This window comes from Pyrus communis, chromosome 4 (assembly GCF_041283825.1).
Source record: "Pyrus communis isolate YQ-2024b chromosome 4, ASM4128382v1, whole genome shotgun sequence".
NCBI lineage: Eukaryota > Viridiplantae > Streptophyta > Magnoliopsida > Rosales > Rosaceae > Pyrus > Pyrus communis.
In genome coordinates this window covers 7,390,554-7,412,327 of record NC_142568.1, presented here as the reverse complement: position 1 = coordinate 7,412,327, position 21,774 = coordinate 7,390,554, and the positions used below count along the sequence as shown (strand labels likewise).

General features: G+C 37.4%; 2 protein-coding genes across 4 annotated transcripts; both read right to left on the bottom strand.

Moving 5' to 3' along the window:
* Positions 1–1,711: 1,711 nt before the first annotated feature.
* On the bottom strand, positions 1,712–5,317 carry PHR1 (photolyase 1). Its single transcript, XM_068462262.2, has 9 exons — positions 4,768–5,317; positions 4,167–4,507; positions 3,839–4,079; positions 3,560–3,717; positions 3,437–3,473; positions 3,155–3,213; positions 2,630–2,711; positions 2,477–2,548; positions 1,712–2,195 (listed from the first exon to the last, which is right to left on the bottom strand). Exons 1-9 carry the CDS (start codon positions 5,083–5,085, stop codon positions 2,022–2,024), a joined length of 1,482 nt encoding a protein of 493 aa, XP_068318363.1. The 5' UTR covers positions 5,086–5,317; the 3' UTR covers positions 1,712–2,021.
* Positions 5,318–6,612: 1,295 nt separating this feature from the next.
* On the bottom strand, positions 6,613–19,955 carry ABO6 (DEA(D/H)-box RNA helicase family protein). Of its 3 annotated transcripts, none has more exons than XM_068461458.2 (20): positions 19,751–19,955; positions 19,354–19,639; positions 19,038–19,192; positions 18,858–18,945; positions 18,508–18,744; positions 18,274–18,369; positions 16,870–17,058; positions 16,556–16,715; positions 16,318–16,448; positions 15,737–15,907; positions 13,300–13,572; positions 11,827–12,021; positions 11,218–11,421; positions 10,799–10,868; positions 10,544–10,692; positions 9,118–9,426; positions 8,966–9,025; positions 8,167–8,319; positions 7,940–8,050; positions 6,613–7,747 (listed from the first exon to the last, which is right to left on the bottom strand). In XM_068461458.2, exons 2-20 carry the CDS (start codon positions 19,600–19,602, stop codon positions 7,277–7,279), a joined length of 3,471 nt encoding a protein of 1,156 aa, XP_068317559.1. In that variant the 5' UTR covers positions 19,603–19,639; positions 19,751–19,955; the 3' UTR covers positions 6,613–7,276. The 3 variants fall into 3 exon arrangements, with proteins under 3 accessions (XP_068317559.1, XP_068317561.1, XP_068317560.1); XM_068461460.2 differs by having other exon boundaries at positions 19,038–19,179; positions 19,751–19,918; XM_068461459.2 differs by having other exon boundaries at positions 19,354–19,670; positions 19,751–19,910.
* Between the last annotated feature and the right edge of the window lie 1,819 nt (positions 19,956–21,774).

Sequence of the window (21,774 nt, the reverse complement as noted above, 5' to 3'; positions counted from 1 at the left end):
CGCATTGCACAAATTTTTTTAAACAGAAATAGCATGCAAATCGCCATTTCATCGAGTCTTTGGTAGGCCTGAAGTCATTTGGAAGGCATACTGCAGACTTGTCAATGCCTCATTTGTGTGGGTAACTAACATGTTCCAAGGTTGCTCCCATATGAATGCTTAACAAAGAAACACACTTATCTTCAACACACTAACAATGTTTGATATCATTGCGTCCCATTAATATGTTGTCCAAGAATGATGATGCTTTTGTTATTCTCTGAGATCAACATTTCATTTACTCTGCATTTTTGGATATTTTTTTACTTGGTTCTTTTTTTTTGCCTACAATTGTAATCACAACCAATAAATAAGTCAGTGGTAAATAATATTAGGACTAGACTGTAAGGGCACCTCTCTAACACATTTTATCAAGCAGTTGAAGGGTATATATAAAGGGCAACTCTAACCTTCAAAGAAGCAACACTCAAGTCATCCATGGAGATACATTGGAGTTCGGAGGGCCAGTTAACCCCCCTTGCCCTTAAGTCAGTCTGCCCCTGACTGCAACCTTGTTGACCGCCACCCTCGCCACGCTTTCTTGGCCTCGTGCAAGGACATGGTAGAGAAGTTGGGCCAAGTCATACAAGCAGCCGAACATGAGGCTGTAGGTGCGAGGTTGCACAATAGGGAGTTTGGGTGGTTGTGGTGGAGCCAAAAGGCCGCCGTCTAGAGCGGTCCTTCATAGAATTTCTCATTCGAACGATCAGCTAGTCCGAGGTGACAGATGAGATTGAGGGTGGTTAAGGGCAACAATTGCAAGGAATATGAGTTAAGTAATTTCTTTAAAAAAAAAAAAAAATTTATTTGGGGCATGTTTACCTACAAGAAAACGGAAATTGAAATTATTTTGATTCTTGAGTTTTCTGCGTTCACAGGAATGAGAGTTAGTTCGCTTCTACATTTTTTTTTCTATATTTATTGACACATAAGTAATTAGAAAAGTAAACATCAAATTCACTGAATATCATTTGATGTGATGTGAGTCAAGAGATTTAATGGGCTTGCATACAAGTCCACCGTAAATATTTGGTAGATTATGAGATTACTTTTTGCGCGGGTGGCTCATTCATCTCCATTCTCCGTTCATCCAGCTTGTTCGTGGTTTCATGCTCTTGGTGGTGGTGGCAGATCGACGATGGTGGCGCAATTGTTGTGATGGAGGCAGCAGTCTTCCATAGCTAGAGTTTTTGTTGTTGTGAAGTTGCTCTTTTTGGACCCCTATGTTATATTTCCTTTTGAAATATGCTTGTATTTGGACTGCCTTTGGACTTTGAACTTCATGTAATAGTTTCTTTAATTAATGAAAGTTTCTTCGATAAAAAAAAAAAGAATTAAAACCAGCTTAAATATTTCAAGAGTTTCTTTCGTGTACAATTTGTCAGAATTGAAATAAACACGTGATAGTACACATAAGCACAATGTAGGTACATCACAGTTCGCAAAGCACTAAATGCTTTCTTTAAAAACACTTTTGATTATTTGAAAGTGAATTTAGACTTAAACAGAGTCAGGCCATGAAGTCATCCTCTTTAATTGAAAAAATAGTGTTATTCACACATTTTTTTTTTTTTTACCTCTCACATTCTTGTTGATTTTTGACCATTGACATTCTTCAATTCATTTGACTCGACGGTCAAAAATTAAAAGATGTGTGATAAGTACAAATGGGTGTATGAATAACACTATCCATTTAAACGTTTTAAGAATTTGTCTATATCAAGGTTAAGGCATTGCGATGTTACCTATGTCATGTTTTTCATAGGAAAACTCACTACAAAATACAAATAAAACTTTTTTTTTATTTTTTTTAGATTGAATAAATACATTTGCCAAAAAGAGGAAAGGAAAAGGAGTCCAGTCGTGCATTCCAAGCGACACAAAACCTGCACCAACAAGGTTGCGGGTCGACGGACGGGTCTGCAACTCAACTGTCTTTCGAAACTATTATTTCTACACATGCACTTCAAGAGATCGAAGCACTAAGTGCAATGTTCTTTGGCCTTTCTACTGAGCAGGCAGTCTGCTTTTCTCTTCTTGGTTTCAACAAGCATCCTCTTGACATAGGAAATGTACCCATCGACATCGAATTTCCTTTTGCAGCCTGCATAGTTCATGTACCGTATTTTCCCAAAAATTGGTCGTTCCTTCCAACCCTGAAATGCCATATCAAAGGATGTGATAAGAGAACCTCACCAGAAATGCAAGCCATTCTAGTTTCAATGTGGTTTATATACTCTTGGAATGTAGGATCACATCTAACCTAATATTTCAATATTTGTATTACATCCAGATTTCTATGACGACTCTATTAGCACGGTGGTGTTGAATGATGGAAAATTCGAGATGAAATAAAGTTATACAGAAAGTGGAGGTGATCTGTGCCAACAAAATATTCATCTCACAAGAAGGAACGAGAGAAAATTTTGAAACAAACCTGGTCGTGAACACCACAGATTGACCACATGCAACCGACGTATCCATTTGGATCCCTTCCATCTATTTCATACTGTCAGCCAAAGAACCGAAGTGAAAATTTTGTAACCACCACCGCAACCGCAACCAAAATCAAAATTTACTAGTATAATACCTTGTTATTTAGGTATATGGATATTTCAAGGGCTTCTTCAGGTCCTCTTGTCCACTCAAGGATCTTTTTTGCCCAATACATCCTGCAGATGATTATAAACTTATTTGGTGGATAACAAAATTAAATTTCACCTAAAAAGGAAATTCATAATATAAAACTAACAAATGTTGCTCTTGTTACAGAAACCCTAACCAACAATACCTCATTGGTAATTGAAACGATAAAATGAATAAGAAACCTATTAGCACGTAAAACCCTAGTTATCGTGTTGCCATTGTAATACAAGCAAACAAAGCAAGCATAAAGTGACACCATACTCGGCAAATAGCAGCACTACTTAAAAAGGACGAGATTCCTCAGTTTATAAATGGGACGAGATAATCCAAATTTGTTTAAAAGATTTAACCATATGAATTCAATGCTAATTCGCGGAGTTTCCAAATATCAGAAAGGTTTAAGAACCCCAGGCAGAACAGGAAACCATTAAACCATGAACAGAATATGGTCCACCAAAAGGGGACTCACCGCATAAACCCATGCATCTTCCCATAATAAACCATCTCCAATTGGGAGGCATTCCAAAGCTGAAATTCAGGACCACAAGAACTAGGAGGTTAGTAGAGATTGATACGGCAGACGAGCCAAAGTTATACAACTGAGCTGACACACACAAATACATAATTTCATAAAGCACAGATCTTAGTTATATAAAGGTTGAAGCGAAGAGGAAGGAAAACATATGAAAGTTCAGATAATCCCAACATCCCACCTAAGAGAAAAATAAAAGAGCCTACAAAATCGACTTACAGGATCAGCTGTTTGTGCATTCTCCAATTGTTCCTTCCTGCAATTTCAACACTTTGTTTAGACATTCATAACCATAACTTCACAAACCCGTACTGACCAACGAAGGAAAACCGAATTACTGACGTGTAAATATGCTCTCTCATATCAGAAGCATGGTCTGCCAACGTCTTGCGAGCCCATTCCCATGCCCCTTGTAATGAATCATAATGAGGCTGGTAGAAGCAGAAGTTATCGGCAAGTTCTCTGCGCACAATCAACTCCTCTAAAAATGCATCGACTGCCTTTAAATAGCATGTAGACACAGTTGATTAAACAAATATACCACGTACAAGGCATAACAAAAGAAGTCCTTCAGCTTAAGTCAAAATAGTTACACCATAACCATAATTTCGCATCACTAACCTCGGGGCAGAGTTTCCGTCTGCTGCGTGCCTCTAAGGCACACCTCTGTGCAGATAATTGCCCAAAATGCAAATAAGGAGAAAGACCAGAAAGTCCTCCTGGTTTCAAAGGGTTATTTCGATCCGACGAATAACCCTTCAACCTTTTTGTCAAGAACCCATTTTTGCTGCCCATCAAAACTTCCATTGCCGCCCTTTCTCCCGATTCACACCAATCAATTTCAGGAACTTCTGCTCCTTTCCTAGTCATAAACGAAGGAAAAAAAAAATCAACAACAGAATCCCCAACAATCTCAACTAATGCCAACAAAATTAAAATGACATCTAACCTCAAAACTTCGTCAATAAGGCCATCCCAGTCAATCAACCGATTTACACCCACCCATTTTGTAAGCGGTGGCTGCAGCTTAGGAAACTCAACAAGGTACTGAGGAAGCTTTACATTTATCTTACTCCTTATAGTCCTAGCACTATACTCCAACTTCTCTGATGCTGCCCAAATTGGCACTACATTGTGGGCATCAACTTCATGTATCGTCACAAAATCACTAACTGCCTTGCAAATTTCCTGTTTACATTTCTGGACTTCCCGCAACGGCGAAAAGTCTGTTACTAAAAGTGAAGCCCCACATTCACCCACAAAATTGGGAATTGTCTCCTCAGCTTTTCCCTGTACGTCAAATGTGCTTCAAACATAAATAACTTCAATTTTTCCAACATAACATACAAACAAGTTGCAAAATTTGAGGGACACCGAAAATTTCCAAACTTAAGTTATGGATCGTCATGAGATTCTAGAAAGCTATAAAGAGGACAATATTTTCTGGGTAACATTGATTTACAAAATTTTCTCGGAAACCAAACACAAAACAGATTACAAACGCAGAAAAGATCAAGTGGGTATTTGGAAAATGTAATCTTTTAACGTACCCGGAAGAGGAAAAATGGAATTTGATGCGTTTCTTCAAGATCACTCTGCAATTGCTGCAAGCCCCTCAGCATAAACCCTAATTGGCGGGCTTTGGCGCCAAGAAACTGATCGAACAGATTGAACGCGACGGCCATGGGGACACTGGCCTTGCGGGCATGCTCAATGGCGTGGATCAACGCCCAATTGTCTCTAACCCTTTGGTCTCTGAACATCCAGTAAACCACGGGACCGGAAATTTGATCGGCCAGCTTGGAGCCTTCCTTCAGAATCCGAATCCGACACGGTTGAACTGTGGCGGTGGCGGAGTTGGCGGCCATGGATGAGTGGACGGTGAAGAGGAAGGGAAGAAGAGGTTGCTTGTTAACGTGGGCGGGATGTATACGGATCGGCTCAGGTTAAGAAGGCGAAGGAGGAGAATGTGACGGTCACCGACATGAGAGAGAGGGAAAAAAAGGAGGGAAACCAAACTGTTAGAGGAGTGGTTTTGAAAGCGGATACGTGGCCAAATAATAACCAATCATTTGTTGGCCCAAAGACAATCTTCAGCTTGGGCTTCGGCTTATTGTACCTGTTGTTTAACGGTCAGATATGATATTTTTTCTGAGAGAGGATCCTTGCCGGATACTCTTGGTGAGGAACCAATCATATTCGTTTATCTATTGTGTGCGGTCAGTTTTTATTAAGTACTGTTTATATTCAATTTTAAGTTAAAGATTTACAATGATTTTTTACTGTACGATATATGATAAATAGATGTAGTTTGAGGATCTCTGGGATCCTTACAAAGAGGATCCGGCAAGCATCCTCATTCATTTTCTCCTTCTGATTGTATATTAAATAACAAGTAACAGTATTGACCAAAAAACAAGTAACGGGCTCTTTTTAGAGATAGTGGCCTCGTAAGGGTGGAGATTGAGTCGGATGCCCAAACTCTAATTAGAATGATTAAAAAGGAGGGTAAACCATTCAGTACTACGATTTGGTAGTATTCATTTTTACTTGAAAGTGAGAGGTTTTAGGTTCGAATCTCATGGATGACTAATTCAATACCAAATTAGGCTGCCCATTGTATGGTTTAGCCGAACTCACCCTCCCTGTAATGTAAAATATCGATATCCTCAAAAAAAAAAAAAAAAAAAGAAAAGAAAAAAAGAGGGTAATGTTGATGTGAACTTAGCGGTGAAGTTCTTGTTTGTTTAGCGGAGTGGTAATCTTGCTGCTCACTCGGTTGCTTCATTTGTTGCTTTGCATGGTGGCTTTTATTTACGGGACGCTATTGGTCTTGATTTCCTTTTTAATATTATTGTTGAAGATGTAAACATTGCTATTAAAAATTAATAAAATTTATCCTTTGATGAAAAAAAAAGAAAGAGAGTAACAAGCTTAGAGATTCCTCGAATTTGGTTTTCTTCATGCTAGGCGGATAGGTTTATTCCATTTTCAAGTTAAGACTGACAGCACGTTTCTTATTAATTGTGTTCTTGGACGATGTTTTAACCCTTGAACTTGGAGGCTCAAGACTTTGTTTTAACCCTGTTTGTTGTCAAGATTGTAGCTCGGTTTGTTAAAGTAAATGCATGTAACGTAGCCAAGTCTAAATTTACGAACTTGAATATCTATGTTTTCTTCGTTAAAAATAGAAAGAAAGAATATGTACGTTTTCTAGATTCTTGGCCGAATTGTCATGTAATTCCATTTGATTTTCTTCATGTTATGAGCCGAGTAGAAACTAAAATTCCGTTATAAATAAATAAATGAATAATATATATATATATATATATATATATCTATATATATTCATTGGAGCAACATATTGCATGACAAAGTAAAGGAGGAATTACCCATTAGAAAAAATTAAAACACATTCTTGCATTGCATAACGTAATCGACATTTGAAAAATCAATCTACGGCCCCACTCGTTTTTCATATACATGATTGGACTGGAATAGAGAGAATACGTTTCATGAAATTAGTGCAAATTACAATTATTCATGTAACGAGTTTACAAGAACAAAACCTTATGCATTACTCGAGGCCAATGAATCAGCAACCGAGATCCGTCTGTGGCACCCCTTTGCACAACTTAACAGTGCGTCACCGGCTGCCAAGATACAATCATGACGGCTTCAACCGTCTACGAGACTACACCACCTCCGCAAACGCCACGAAAAGATTTGTGTTTGTATGTACTATCCCACTCTGTCAACACTATATACCTACATGGTTTATGTATGCGCCCAATGTCTAAGTTATGCGACACAATCTCAACGAGATACTGTTATTCTTTCACCCAAAACTGCACCCAATAGTCAGTCATATGGTAGTGATGATCTCCTAGACCTCTCGAAATTCATGACTTTACCGGGCTTTGATTTTACTGATGATCCTAAGGAGACGGAAGCAGATAAATCTTCTACATCCTGCATTTCATCTTCTAGATCGGTACTCATCAGTCATCTTGAACCACCAGACGGAAGCAGATAAATCTTCTACATCAGCAATCACAATCAACCAGACTGCCGTTTTGATCTTCTACGTTTCCCGAGAAGTTTGAGCATGTTGTCAGTGATGTCAGGGGGGGAGTTGTCTTCTTCATCACGATGGTTTTCTGAGGTGTGAGTCAACCAGGCCAGTGCTTCTATAGCAGCATCCCTTTCTGCAAGCTGCTTATTTTTCTTAGGTTTCCCGACAAATTGCATGCCCTTGAACTCCACCAGTGCTCTGAACTCGTTCGTCTTAAGGTGCTTTGTTTTGTATTTTGGAGGAGAATGTCCTGCTCTCATCAACAGAGTTTGAAGCAAACTCTTAGGATTGGTTCCGTCTTTAGTGAATCTACTGTTATCACCAGATTCCTTCGGCTTTCTGCTGTCACGACCAAATACAAATCTCCCTTCACATTGATCTCCGGAAACCAGCTCTTGAACAGCAAGCATCAGGTACTTCCCTTCCTTGTGGATATCAAGGCTAGGATCTTCAAGCTGCATCATTGCAAGGTAGACAAACGTAACGTTACAATACAGTGTACAAGACTGGTAACCACGTCAAAAGTTCCCCCTTCCTTCCTAATAAACCAGGATTTCGACCCCAGTACTAAAGACCGCAAGAAGAAAGTAGAATATTAAACAAACATAATCGGCTTCTGAAAAAAAAAAAAATGCCCAATAGATCACCTTCTTTTGAATAAGCTCATTAAGTTCTTCCTTAAGCTTCAAATAGCAGTCCACCAAACTAGGATCCATGAAGAAGTCGATATAACCATCCAACATTCTCAAATGCCCAGCCTAAGGATGGAATAAAAATAGAGGGAAAAATAAAATGAGGAGAGTACAGAATACAAGATCACAAAAGTCAATTCATATATTTGTATCAACTCAGCGTTGTACAATTGAATAATCACCTGGACCCCATGGTTCAACGCACCACCAAAAAGGATCAGGATCGAATCAGATACGCCAGTGGAATCACGTATGAATACAGTATTGACCCTTACTTTTTCACCAAAGACCAACCAGGGGTAAGGAATTGTTTGGTAACGCGCATTCACAGAATTCTGAAAGTAACACAAACTGATTAATTACGGGGAAACTCTTATAACTTTTCAGATAAAAGTAAAAAGGGTTTATGGTTTAGGTGAAATTCTATAAATTCTGTTATCAAATTTCCAAATAAAAGTAAAAAGTGCACAATTCCTGTATTACATGTTGGTACGTACAAAGTATCCAGTATACCTATGACCATGTTTAAGCTAGAACCCTAGTACTCACATACCAACTGTGCAAATTCTTTTATATATTGTTAAGAGTTAATCCTCAGACTCACAACCAATTGGGCACTGGAGAAGACTAGATTATCGTATATTGCGGTGTATGCTTGACATACCCGAGTATGACCTATATTCTTACATGTGGCTGAATTGTACACTTCGAAGCCATACCTTGTTGCAGGCATCAAAATTTGTGAATGGAAAAAAAAATTCATTCCAGGAAAGATTCAAGCCTTTCTAAAGGAATGTCTGAAATATTAATTATCGATAAAAAATTGTTTTTCTCATAAAAGAATTAATTATATACAATAGGATTTTCATCAACTAGCCTAGATTTAATTCAACAAAGTGAAAAATTTGGGCCTTACCCAACAGTTCCAATATATTTAGCAAACTATCAAGATCTTAATTTTGATTAGGCATTGGAACTTACAGCAAATAGTAGAACCTGGCCATCATCCATCGTTTTGAATGACATGGACGTCTCTCGGTGCTGTAGATATGTTAAAAGATACAAATGTAAAAGAAAAACTGAGATTTAAAGATTAGCCAGCAAAAGAATATTTTCAACTACAGATAACATACCACCACAGATGCTATTCCAGGGAAAAGTCCAGAACATATGATTGCACGAACCAAGGACTGGTTGTGACTTAGCTTGTTGTTAATGCTTGCATCCGCATCCACCAATCCAGCATCTCTTAAAATGTAGTTAAACTGCTTCCGAAGAGAATGGATAGCCTGAAGTGTTTGAGCAGAAAGGAAATTTCTCCAGCAATATTCATATGCTGATCCTTCTCTTTCAGCATCTTTCCATCCTTCATATGCACGAACAAGAGCCATATGATCACTGTAATCTTTTGCAGAGAATCTAGATTTTGCTGTCCCTGCTAACTGTATGAAACAAAGTGAGAGAGAGAAAGATAGAGCACACAGTATGGAGTCATTTAGGTACAATGTGAAAGGGAGAGCACCAGACCAGCAAACTAGCATATTCAAATGGGAGTTCATTATTTGCGATAAATAGCTCCGTAAACTAGACCTTATTTGCCCATTTTTTTACAGTGTTACAGAGCGGATTGGCCAAAATAAGAATTACATTTTCATTTGTATTCAATATGGACTGAATTAGAATATTACATTCCTTTACCAGTTAATTCAACCATCTCTTTTTAAGCATCTATGTGTGCATTTATTTATGAATTTTGGTTAAAATTTAACATGCATCACACTACTTTGTATGGAAGTATTTTATAGAACTACAATTTTAGGTCACCGTATCTGGTTTGAACACCGCTCTCGTCATATGGGTATGTACTAAACTACTGTAACTAAGTTAAATTTATATCGGTCCATATGAGGAAGTGTGGATTTCAACAGAATAGATATCAAATTTTTGTGGAAGTTTGGTAACTCAATTTTGGTCCTAAATGTGTTTTGGGTTTTTGCTTTCTTAGACCCCAGTTTTTAAATTGAGTAACAATCTAAAGTACATGAATAACATTAGTAGATGGTAGATTTTCAGACTTAAGTATATAGAACATGGTTATTGAGCTTTTTGAATATGGTCCTATATGCTTTGGTCGCAAGAATTTTACTTCAAACAATGTTCTATGGGTCACAGAACCAGAACAAATACAGATTTTATGCAGCACAAGTGTGAATATTTGCTTCACCCTTACCCAAGTTCTATTGGCTTTAGACTAATGTTAGTGTGGTGTGAGAAACAAACATAGGGACATATTTTTCCTCGTGCTGCTAGGATGTGCTTTCGGATGAATGTAAGAATCCCCACACAATTCATTTTTTTAACTTGCAGCTAACAAGTCCATTTGGTTGCATCAGAAGCACATAATATAAGATTGATTACACCAGAAGTGCATGATACAAGACTGATTGAATGAGAGGTACATAAAAAAAGGTTGACAGTATCAGAGGTACATAACATATCTGCAGAGCTGAGAATCAATTTTGATGCACTAACAGACTACTTACTGAATTTTGTACTTACATCTTTTTTGTCTTGAGGCAAAAGGAAAGGATCCCTGACACTTAGACCAGACACTATTGTAAGAACAGGATCAAAGCAATGAAACACAGCACCCATAATCAGCATTTTCCCCAGTTTGGGATCCACTGGAAGTATTGACAAATATTTTCCTGATCAAAGAACAAAAAAGAAAGAAGAAAGCAAAGAAGTCTCAGTAAATAAGGGAATTCAGTTACAACTTACGTAGTGCAAGTTTCATTCAGGAAACAAACTAACCGAGACTTGTCAAACTTTCATTCTCATCTAATGCCCCAATTGAAGTAAGAAAACCAATGGCATTTTGGACCTGTCATATATTGTCATTGTCAAATTGTGTAATTAACAAAAGTAATTTATGAAATAAAAAAAGAAAGCTACTAAATTCAGACACCAGTAAGGCAGTAACAAAATGAAAATGAGCAGGCCAATATGATCTTTAAAAATACAAAACTCCTTTTGTTTAACTCGATCGAAACTACGTAATGTGAGGAAGGTGTGAAAGAGAAATAAAAATTGATTAAATTTGGGAAAGGTAAAATTCTGAGTTGCTTATCGAGATCCAAGTTCCAACTGACGAATACAGAATTATAGGACATAGCAAATATATAGGACAGATATCAAACAGTATAGAATATTCATTGAGCAGCAACACTTACAGCTAGGGGTTCCGGTGGCTGCAAGGCAGCTGACAAGAATTCCCCTATACTAGCAACCTGCAAACTTTTAATTTGCAAGCAAAGAGAGTTCAAAGGAGTTCTGAGCAGTTCAGGAAGTTGATATTCAGCAAAAGCGTGATAAACACATTTGGGGTAAAGGTGGTAACATTCACCTGGCAGCACCCGGCCAGCCCTACCCCTTCTCTGCAACCAAGTATAATCCAACAAGGCACAAGAATCCCTTTGTGTATTAGATGCACAGATATCAACAAGAAAATTATTTACAAACAAAGATGAAAGAGAAAGCAAAACAAGATGCCCATGGCATCCTGAAACAAAGATATAAGTGCAATACTTGCAAGCAAACACCACCTCCTCCTAAATGAATAAGCATGTCAATTGACTTCATACACACTTCATACATGTGCACAGGCAATGACCAAATTCAATTTTAAACTTTTATGTTAGCAGCTCTGACTTTAATGAGCCAGCAGCACCAAATAGAGGAATAAAGTGGGAAAACCTCATTGAATTATGAAGCAACAAAATCTAGTTCCAAATACATCGAGAAGCTGCTTAGTGAAGTGAATAAGGTCCAAAAAGACTTACTTGCCGAGCAGATGCTTGCGATATCCAAGAAGGTAGCAGACAAGGTGTATTATTCAAAGCATCATACGAGGTCTCTTTTGCTTTTCCACAATCCACCACAAAAACTACATCATTGATTGTAATACTTGCTTCTGCCATATTTGTTGCAAGGACTATTTTACGAATGTTAGGAGGTGGTCTTCCAAATATGAGTTTCTGGGGAGGAGGTGATAAGCAGTAAATATATAAGGTTAGTTAAAATAAATACAATAACAAGACAACAAAGCCTTATCCCACTAAGTGGGGAGGTTAGTTAATATAAATAATGGAATAAAATTTCAAACAAGCTAAGGTACATACTAGAGATGACATATTTTAGGCAATATCCGAAAGTTACGAGGCCATGTTTATAACTGACTATATAAATTAAAAAGACCTTATACTAACTGAATAGCTGGCAAGCGAAACAATAGCCTACTAGACAAATTATTCAAGTTTGTTGGTTTACCACTATTGTAAAAGCCACTAGAATGTGGGTCAATCATTATTTTACGTTCTAACATTCTGCATATGGGCCTCGTTCTTCGCCACTAGAGACCAACACATGGAATTTAATTCATAAGGGGGGTTTTCAATTTCAAGAATTCGAACTTAAGATCTCAAATTTTAACATTATCATAAGGTTGGAGTTTCCAACACAAAACCACTTGATTATAGGCGGTGATAACCATGATCTTATGTACTGAGAACATCCTACATGAGATATTTAAATCCTCAATAGACTGCCTCATGTGTGGCTAAATTCAGCCAAATCCCCACATTAACAATATTGGGTTACATCAAGCAGGCGTCACCAAATAAGGCCTGAAGTGAGAATAAATTGCTAGTGCGTACATTACCATAATATTTAGGATATGTGTTACAATGATTTTATAACCTTCTTATCCTAAAACAAACAAACAAGCAGCTTCCCGCCCAACAATCATCATGGCAAACCTCTTTGTTAGTGCCTACTACAAGTAACCAGTACTGTGTACCTTATCGTGACTAAATTTTGAATGGGGAATTCTTCAGAGTGACTAAAAGCTATAGCCTTCTACACTAACTCATGAGCATACATGTACACTTAACAACCCATAACATCCGCAATTAATATGCAACCATGTGAGAAGATACTTCCATTTTGATTGATTCCATCCAGCGGCAAATTTAATAACAAGGAGAAAAAAGAAATCATAACACAAAATTCAAAAAGACCAAATATTTTGAAGAATATCAAAAGCTGTTCATATGCCCAAGACTCCAGATTTGCGTGGTCCTTTACACCAAGTAAAGACTAAGAATTTTCAAGTGAAGCAATCCTGTTAGACGATATATAGAATATAGTTGCCTTACTTAGGGACAATAATGGCCTTCAAACACAATATCAAATGCTTCATGAGTTATGCTGATGCAACTCCCAATGCGGAAGAGCAGATATAGAAATAAACTAACCTGTTCAGATGTTCCCATTGACCCATGGCATGTTAGAAGCAAAACCCTGTTAGGATCACCTAAAAGTGGATGTGCTTTAAGTTGATCCCTCACAGAGCTTATATCCTCCCACCCAGTCATGAATACTAAAACAGCACCTTGTCTTTCCTTCCGACATATATGACATAAAACTGCCTCAATTAAATTAAATCCAATGCAATCAGGTGTCCAACATGATAGTGAATCACGTGCCCTGGCACTGTAACTCTCAAAGCTTGATTTATTAAGAGCATCCTGTGTAAAGGTAGCATGATAGGTAAGTCCGCACCAGCTTCATACATAACTTCAAATTACACATGCAGCTCTTTGTTTCCTCATTAATAACTCATTATATTGCAAAGCCAAACAATGGATAGAAATAATGGAAGCACTTCAGTTTGTTTTCATTTTATGTTAGCCAATTTATAGAACAGCTTAAAATAGAAGATTTAGTAGATAATGAAAGTTTATGAACAATTAAGTTTTAGAAAATTATCCTTAATGAATGAGCAGTGTGTGCCGTTTTTTCTAGCAAGCATAATCAGGAACCATGTTAAAATAGATTATGAAGATAAATAGCACTATTTCATTATTAATGACTACTTTCAATAATATGCAGTCCTCTGATGGACTCCCTACACCTCCACAAAAACCCACGTTCTTAGCATTCATATGAGAATACGTGTTTTATCTGATACGAAACATATAATATTTAAAATAAATAAATATATATATACACACACACACACATATATAAGGATCCATGGCACTACACTGTACTTTTAGACACAAGTTTAGACACAAGTTTTAAACCATTAGATTGGCCCACAATCAATGGTTAAGATTTACTCTGAAAGCTAATTAATTATTATTAATAATTTCCATACGAAATTAATATTACTTTTTAACTTATATACAAATAACAATTAAATGCACAGTAATCAATCAAGCCTCGTATGGTGGGAATTTCTAAGGTTAATCAGGTAAGAAAACTCTTAATGGCTCTCCATCTCCAGTTTTTGTTCACCATTGCAGGCCAAGGAAGAGCGTGCTCTCCCCCATGCAAGCACTCCTTCATATTGGATTTTTGAGTTGTTCCGTTTCTTTTCCTTTTCCACATTGAGAAAGAACCTAAATTTGATTTTATTTAAAAAAATTGATTATCTTCCTAATCCAATAGATTCATTGCTCTTCTTTAGTTTTAATCTAGGTAATTTTGAAACTAATAGGGTTCCTCTTTTTCAACACGATTATCAAGAAACAAAATTGTACCATCAACCAATGCTATTTTTAACCTTCGTTGTTACTTATCCCTGGGATTCAGAGAGTTCTGCAATGATTTGCGTAAGAATTCATATTTGACATTGTTTAGCAGAAGCAAAAAATTATCTCACATAAAACATAAGAAACCAAGATGGTGAGGCGATAGAGAAGAGAGATGGAAGTTTTTCTTTTTCGTCAGCATTGAATGAAGTGTGAACTTAAAGCTGGGGTCAACTTTCAATAAGGAAAATAGAGAACAGAACAGGTTGTTGGTGAAGACGAAGAGAAAAGAAAAAGAAGAAAAAAATGTAAAGTTAATAGGATTAAGAGAGAGAATCAGATTCATAATTAAAAAACGTGTGTGTTTGTGTGTGTGTGTGTGTGTAGGCAGAAGAGAACTACAGAGACCCAAATATTTAAAGAAAACAATAAGCTCAACTCAAGTCATAGTTCCCCTAATAACAATGAAATAAACTAAAGAGAATGTCCCTGAAATGCTTACACAAAATGCCCTGTATTAATGCCAAAAAACTGCTCTTCTCCCTTAGAAAACCCACTCTCTCCCCTTTTTCAAATATTTTGTCCCTCTCCATCTAGACAAAAAGGACATAATGAAGCCAAACATTTGCCGCATCCTAAGCCTAAAATTTGAGAAGTGATTGGCATGCTAAAAGATTAGATACGTGATGTCTTCTCTAGGAACCACAAGTTTGAAAAATACTACGATGGAAGGGACAAGGGAGTGAAATGTTTTCTGAACTCTATGCTACGATTGGCAGTATTCCTACTTCCTTTCGAACTAGGTGCGAAAAATTTTGTTAGATAACCATAAAATCCAAAAACTTAAGCTGTCAGGGAATGGGCCAACAATGAATATCAAGAATGCATTATCCCTAACATACAGTCCCATTCTTCCCATGGAGAGATTGACAAATGAAAAGAAAGAAAAAACATATAGGTTTATCCCCACCCTGCTCCTTGTAATGTCGTTGGGTAGTGTGTGGCCATTGTTAGACCTTTATATAAATGATGCAAATCTGTCATTTTTGGGCAATGAAGACGAGATTTTACAAGAACTTCTAATAATCCCAATGGGAATCACTCTACGAAAACTTTGTTTCAATTTCATGAAATCCATTTCAAACTAACATAATACCTCAACCAGAGCAGTAATCTGGTTTTTCCTTTTTCGAGGCACTAACTGCTTCTGTGTTTTCCACAGTTTGTCTTGGCCATAATCATCAATTTGGTTGAAGGAAGTCAACTTATACCCAGTCATTTCCAGTACATCTTCTAAAAAGTGTGCTCTTACTGGATATGTAAAGCCCTGCATAACATAAAAATGCATTAAAATTCATATGGGAGAAAGACTAACACTAGAGGTCTTGACAATGCCTGACTAGAGTACGAGGAATAGAATTACAAGGGCAGCCTGTGGTAGATAAAAATGCACTGAAATAAATATGCATTTGTTAATACATTAATGTTGCATCAGCAACAGTCCACATTTAGTAATCTCTATTTTTGTTCACTTGCAGCAGAACCTGGAAAATTCATGAGATTTTTCTGATGCAGTTTATCACACATTTCCGGTTACTAAGTATACTCATGTTTACAATCACCAGTACAGACATGAACAACAGCTCTCTCTATACAGCTAACACTATCTACATAAACACTGCAATTAAGATACTACAAATCAATATGTACCCTGAACAAACTCAGTATTTAGCTAACCGGAATATGAATTGTAGGAGCTCCTCCAAAATAACTTGAAAACAGCTCAGCATTCAGAGTAGCACTCATTAAAACCAATCTCAAATCCCGACGGCGTGGAAGCAGATCCTTCAGCACAATCAATAAGAAATCTGCAAAATACAATTATAGAAGAGAAAGAGAAAGGAGTGGGGGGAATTCAGCTAGGCTGCTTTTTCTGCACTATAAGACATTAAAATGGATATTTATGGAAGTGTACCTTCATTCATGCCTCGCTCATGAATTTCATCAACAAAAACATGGGTTATACCATTCAAGTTACGATCACTCAACAGACGGCGAAGTAAAATACCACTTGTACAAAAAAGCAGATGGGTATTTTTTCCCTTCATTCCCTCCAATCGAACTTTATAGCCAACCTAGCAAAAAAATCTGTTGTGGTATAGCCGCAGAATAATGAAGCTTTCAATCTAAAATCTACATCTTTTTCTTTCTTCAAAGTAAATTAATTCACAAGGTATGTGCGTGCACATCTAAGATCTATATCTATGGCTTGAGGGAGACAAGACTCACTGTTTCACCAAGAGGCTCTCCCCTCTCCGCGGACACTCTTTCTGCAACAGCCATAGCAGATATTCTTCGAGGCTGTGTGCAAATGATGCTACAGAATGCTCCACGGCCAGATTCTATTTCTGAATTTAGGATATATTGAGGAAGTTGAGTGGTCTTACCACATCCAGTCTCCCCAGATATCACTATTACCTATCATCAAAACAGCTTATTTAGAATTCTGCTGGAGGTAAAATGTAAAACACAGTACAGAAGAAGTAATTTCATCAGTTGTTAGGAAGATATCAAAGAAGCAACTACTTTTTACAGCCAAAGTATTACTGATCACAAGATTCAGAGTATAATCTACTGTACCCAGTAAAAGCACAAACTCCTACATGCTCCCCATCTCTCCCCCCCCCCCAAAAAAAAAAAAAACAAAAAAGGTGTATCCTTTTTTTTATCTGTCCCACTTACATCAAGTAGAAACAGAAGCAGATTCATTTAGAAAATGATATCAATTGGAAACATAATATCTATGCCGTGCACTAAATACAGAGTCTGGAAACCTAACGGGTCGATAGACACGTTATCTACTATGTAAGTTTTTAGGCCCTGAAAACAGTTACCACTCTTTGCAAACAACATAAAGAAGAAATGTTAAGTGTTATTTTGTTTAGAGTTTTTCTATCTAAACAGCATGCATATCTTCGTTCACACACATTTTTACGTACACCGCATCTTTAAATTAAACTCTCACTCACTCTAAAGAACACCCACACTTTACCCACATCACCATCTCTCTCTTTCACTTCCATCAAGTACCCATCAACTCTCTTTCTTTCATTGCCATCAACTTTCTTCCTAATACAAACACATGCACAGCCTGCCAATTCCGAGCTTATTGTTCCAATTCAATTTATTCCAATTCATATTTTTGCGCTTGGCAATTTGAACATCTGAGTCGTCGTTCATGGCTACCTCCCAAAAGTTGTAACTAGATTTGAGCATTGGGGTCACGTCCATGAGTCGTCCTCCAATTGAGTTTGTAGAATGAATTTAAATGGGATTGGAGCAATCCCAGCTGCTTGTGTGGTTTTAGAACCTTGGTCATGGCTACGTCCCCAACACAGAATACATGTTTGTGGTTTCTAGAGAGAGCCCTTTCCAAGGCCATGAAAGACAGATAAAACCTTATTCAAAGTATTATGTATCATTTATTGTGTTTTCATGCTAGGAAAGAATTCCAAAAATAAAATTATAGTTTAATTACAGGTTGAACTCAGATGAGAGTGGAGTTTAGCAGAAAAAACACTTTGTTTATAAATTTTTGTTTCTTTTGAGCTTCAACGAGTTCAAGAAATAAAGAAGCAAGAACACAACAACACATGGATAGAAGAAATGAAGCGATATGTCCTATAACTAAACCTGATTCTGTGCAATTGCTTGCAGCAACCTTTCATTCTCCTTGAAAGCCGGTAGTGATTTGCGGAAGTCTAGCATCTTCTTGCCTTCGGGTGATTCCTTTAAATAAAAAAAGAAACATTGGAAAAGAGACCAAAACCCTTAGCATGGTATTGCAGGTAATTTATTAGGATATGTTGCCCCCAACAAGTGTGCATTAGAAACACATGGTAAAGATGAAAGCCAAATGTATCCTACCTGCCAAGCTCTTTGCATATTACGCATTCGCAAACTCCTTCTTTGAAGAACCTTCTCCATTACAGACCCATCTAGAAAAGAATCTGCATTCTCATCCAGGTTTGCATTTTCGACCTGACCAATTTGCTCAGAGTCCCCTCTATTTCCAGTGAACTTCCCAGAGTTTAACTGGAGTCGATCGAGGTGCTCTTGCAGCAAACCCTCTACCCTCCTTTGCAAGCCAAGAGGGATAACCACCTGCCCAGATGAATGATGACATCATCAAACTCTCCCCCATAAAACCACTCTCAACATGTATACAAATCTTTCATGGTTGGAAAAGAATTGGCGAGACAAGAAGATGACATTACCTCTCTTTGTGGCCGCTTATCATCCAAATCAGGCCTGTAGTTTGGAAGAGGGACCTTGCTGGCCACCACCGCTTTCCCATATATTTCACTAAGAGTAAGAAGAGTTGAATAAGCAATTTGATGTATCAGTGATAGATTAGCGAATAACAAAGGCAAAGATGGTCCCTTTGTTAGTCTTACCAATAAAGTCCCATCCTTTTGGCAAGGTTAGATATCTGCTCATAGTCTCTCCTATCTCTCTTATCTCTGGATACAATCTCATGGTCCTTTTCGCTGCGTAATAGCAAGCTCATTTTCCATTTCCACTCGTCAATGTTCGCCACTGAAGACGATGCCTACACTCAAGTGTCAGCCACATGTTCTTCATTTCTAAATGTAGCTAAACTAAGCACACAATTGCAATCCCAGAATTTCCACACATTTTCTCGGCAGCCAAACAGAGGATAATGAAAATAACAAGAAGAAAAGAAAAAATTGAAATTCAGAAGAAAGTAACCTTTTGGCCTTCGAATTCGCACGCGTACTCATCGTCGGAGAACTGCTCGGCGGCGTACCCGCAAAAGGCGCGCTTTGAAATGAGGAATCGGGCTCCGCCGTCGGAAATTGAAGAAGAAGAGTGGGGTTGGAGTAGAAGAAGCAAAGTGCGGCAGCGACCGTTTGTCTTGCGGGAAGAAGGAAAACAACAAGGGTTATTGTTGGAGACTGACCTGAGAAGGAGACCAAGTGCTGCTCTCGAATTACGCATCAATTCTCACCTTCTTTGCATCAATCAATCTCAAACTCTGGAAATAATGCAAAATTTTCAGCAAATCCCTAATTAATTAATCAATCAATAAATCAATCCCCAATTTATCTATCGAAATCAAAAGCAGAGGAAGAACAAAAGAAGTAACCTGGAAAGATGAGAAATGTAGAGACTGGAGAGTAGCGATGGAGGAGTGAGAGGGACGAGTCGCGGAGACGGACGGAACACGAGGGAGGAGTCGGGGACTGAGAGAGCACGTGACGTTTTACGTACAACTTTCGGCAGACCTGATTATTTTTGCATTTTGTATTTTTAATACAAGAATACAAGATAAGCACACACAAAATTCACCCAAATGTAACACAAAAAGAGCCTAAGACAGAAAAACAAAAACACTTCATACAAGCCTGCATCCTACGCTGCAGCCAAGACACCGCAAACCACGACCCCAACAGCTGCCTGAAATCAAGCAGAGCACAACCCCAGCGGTGGAAGAGCACAAGACTCAATCATCCTCCAAAGATCACCCTTTGAAATTTCAACCACCAATCGAAGGACCAAACTATAGAAGCCCGCAGAAAGAAGCAACCCGCAGACAACAGTGCCAACGGGGGCACACTGATGGAAAGAGTTGGTGCCAACACCCGAGCTAGAGCTATACGAACCTTACAAGAGAATTGCGAAAGCAATATACATTAATTCATTCATATGTAGTTTAATTGCTTGATTGATTATGATCTCTAGATGATGTTAATAAATGTTCTATATGTGGTATTATAGCCACCAAATTAAGCATTAAACTCGTCTGAAATTTATTGGAGTTCTATATGCATTTCTGCTGCATCCAGCTTTGTTCATATTTTTATTTAAAATCTACGTATGTACTGGGATTTATATGTTTTAATATGCTTATGTTCTGGGAGTCTTAGGTTGTAAATATGCCCTTGTTCTCTTCAGTAGTTTGCTTCAATAACATGCATGAATGAATAGGCATATAGTAGAATTGGTAACTGCAAAATGCAAAGTCAAATTTCGAACTTCATAACTTAAATTGAGGTTTTACAAGCCTAAACAGTCTCGGATGGCCAAAATCCATCGTTTTACCGTGTGTTTGAATCGCATCGTCATTCTCTTTTCGGAAAGGTATAATGGACCAAAATTAGAGCTCGAACAATCTGTCCAATTACCGTTGGGTCATTTCTTTACTGATTTCTTGTTGATTCCATGCAATCATAAGATGTTTAAATGAATCACCAAAGTGTTTTATTTGTTCTTTGGCTCATATGATTTCAATAAAGATGATCAGTTTCCAAAGAATCAATCTATCGGGTCCATTTTAAATCATTGTATTGTGAGTTATAAAAACATGTAGTGCATGTGAATCTTCTTGCCTAAAGGTGTACTATTTACAGTGTTACATAAGTTTGCACTTAGCTATACAAGATTTGAAAACTAACCTAAAGGTATAACTGGTTCTATAGTTTTTGAATGGCATAATGTCACTAACTAATGAATTTCTAACCATTTTGAATCAATAATGCAACTTTCAAAGCGTTGAGTCTTATCAACATAGAGAAATTGAATGGAAAAAATTTTTCAAAGCTTGGAAGTAGAAGATTGAAATGCATTTAGGGATGTTGGAGTTTGACATTGCTTTCAAGTTGCCTCAATCAACTGCACTCATTGAAGAAAGCATGATGCGTGATTTATACGCACACAAACTAAACCCTATTTGTGACAATTGTAGTAATGATGTAAGTAGGGATCGTTCTAACCGGGGATTAACTAGGGGTGCTAATCTAATTTGAATTGACTTGAAAACACAAAAACTAAATGTAAATACTCTTAACAAGACTACTATGACTCAGAATGGCTTTGAAAAAACTCAAACTGCCTAAAACAATCAAACTGACTCAAATAGAAACTAGAACTTGATTTAGACGAATTTGAAATTGTCTATGACTCCAAAAGCTTAAAGATACAAAAATAAAACAAATACGAATGATTAAGACTCAACGAAATATGGGGGAAATGTGTTTGGACGATATTAAATTAAATGGACAGAATATAATTAAAGGCAAAATGTAAATATGAATGTGATGAAAATATGGATGATGGAATAGCCAAGGGGTTCTTCTCCACACATGTTACACTTGCATATAATATTGATTC

Bases quoted from the DNA above. Each gene is read 5' to 3' on its own strand.
- PHR1 (XM_068462262.2), bottom strand. From the start codon at position 5,085: ATGGCCGCCAACTCCGCCACCGCCACAGTTCAACCGTGTCGGATTCGG. The intron at 4,508-4,767 runs GTACGTTAAAAG...TTTGACGTACAG, and splicing joins TTCCATTTTTCCTCTTCCGG to GGAAAAGCTGAGGAGACAAT. The intron at 3,474-3,559 runs GTCAGTAATTCG...TTGAAATTGCAG, and splicing joins ATGAGAGAGCATATTTACAC to GAAGGAACAATTGGAGAATG.
- ABO6 (XM_068461458.2), bottom strand. From the start codon at position 19,602: ATGCGTAATTCGAGAGCAGCACTTGGTCTCCTTCTCAGGTCAGTCTCC. The intron at 15,908-16,317 runs GTTAGCTAAATA...TATGTTATGCAG, and splicing joins CTCCTACAATTCATATTCCG to GGCTTTACATATCCAGTAAG. The intron at 10,693-10,798 runs GTTAGTTTGTTT...TTCTTTGATCAG, and splicing joins TGAAAGTTTGACAAGTCTCG to GAAAATATTTGTCAATACTT.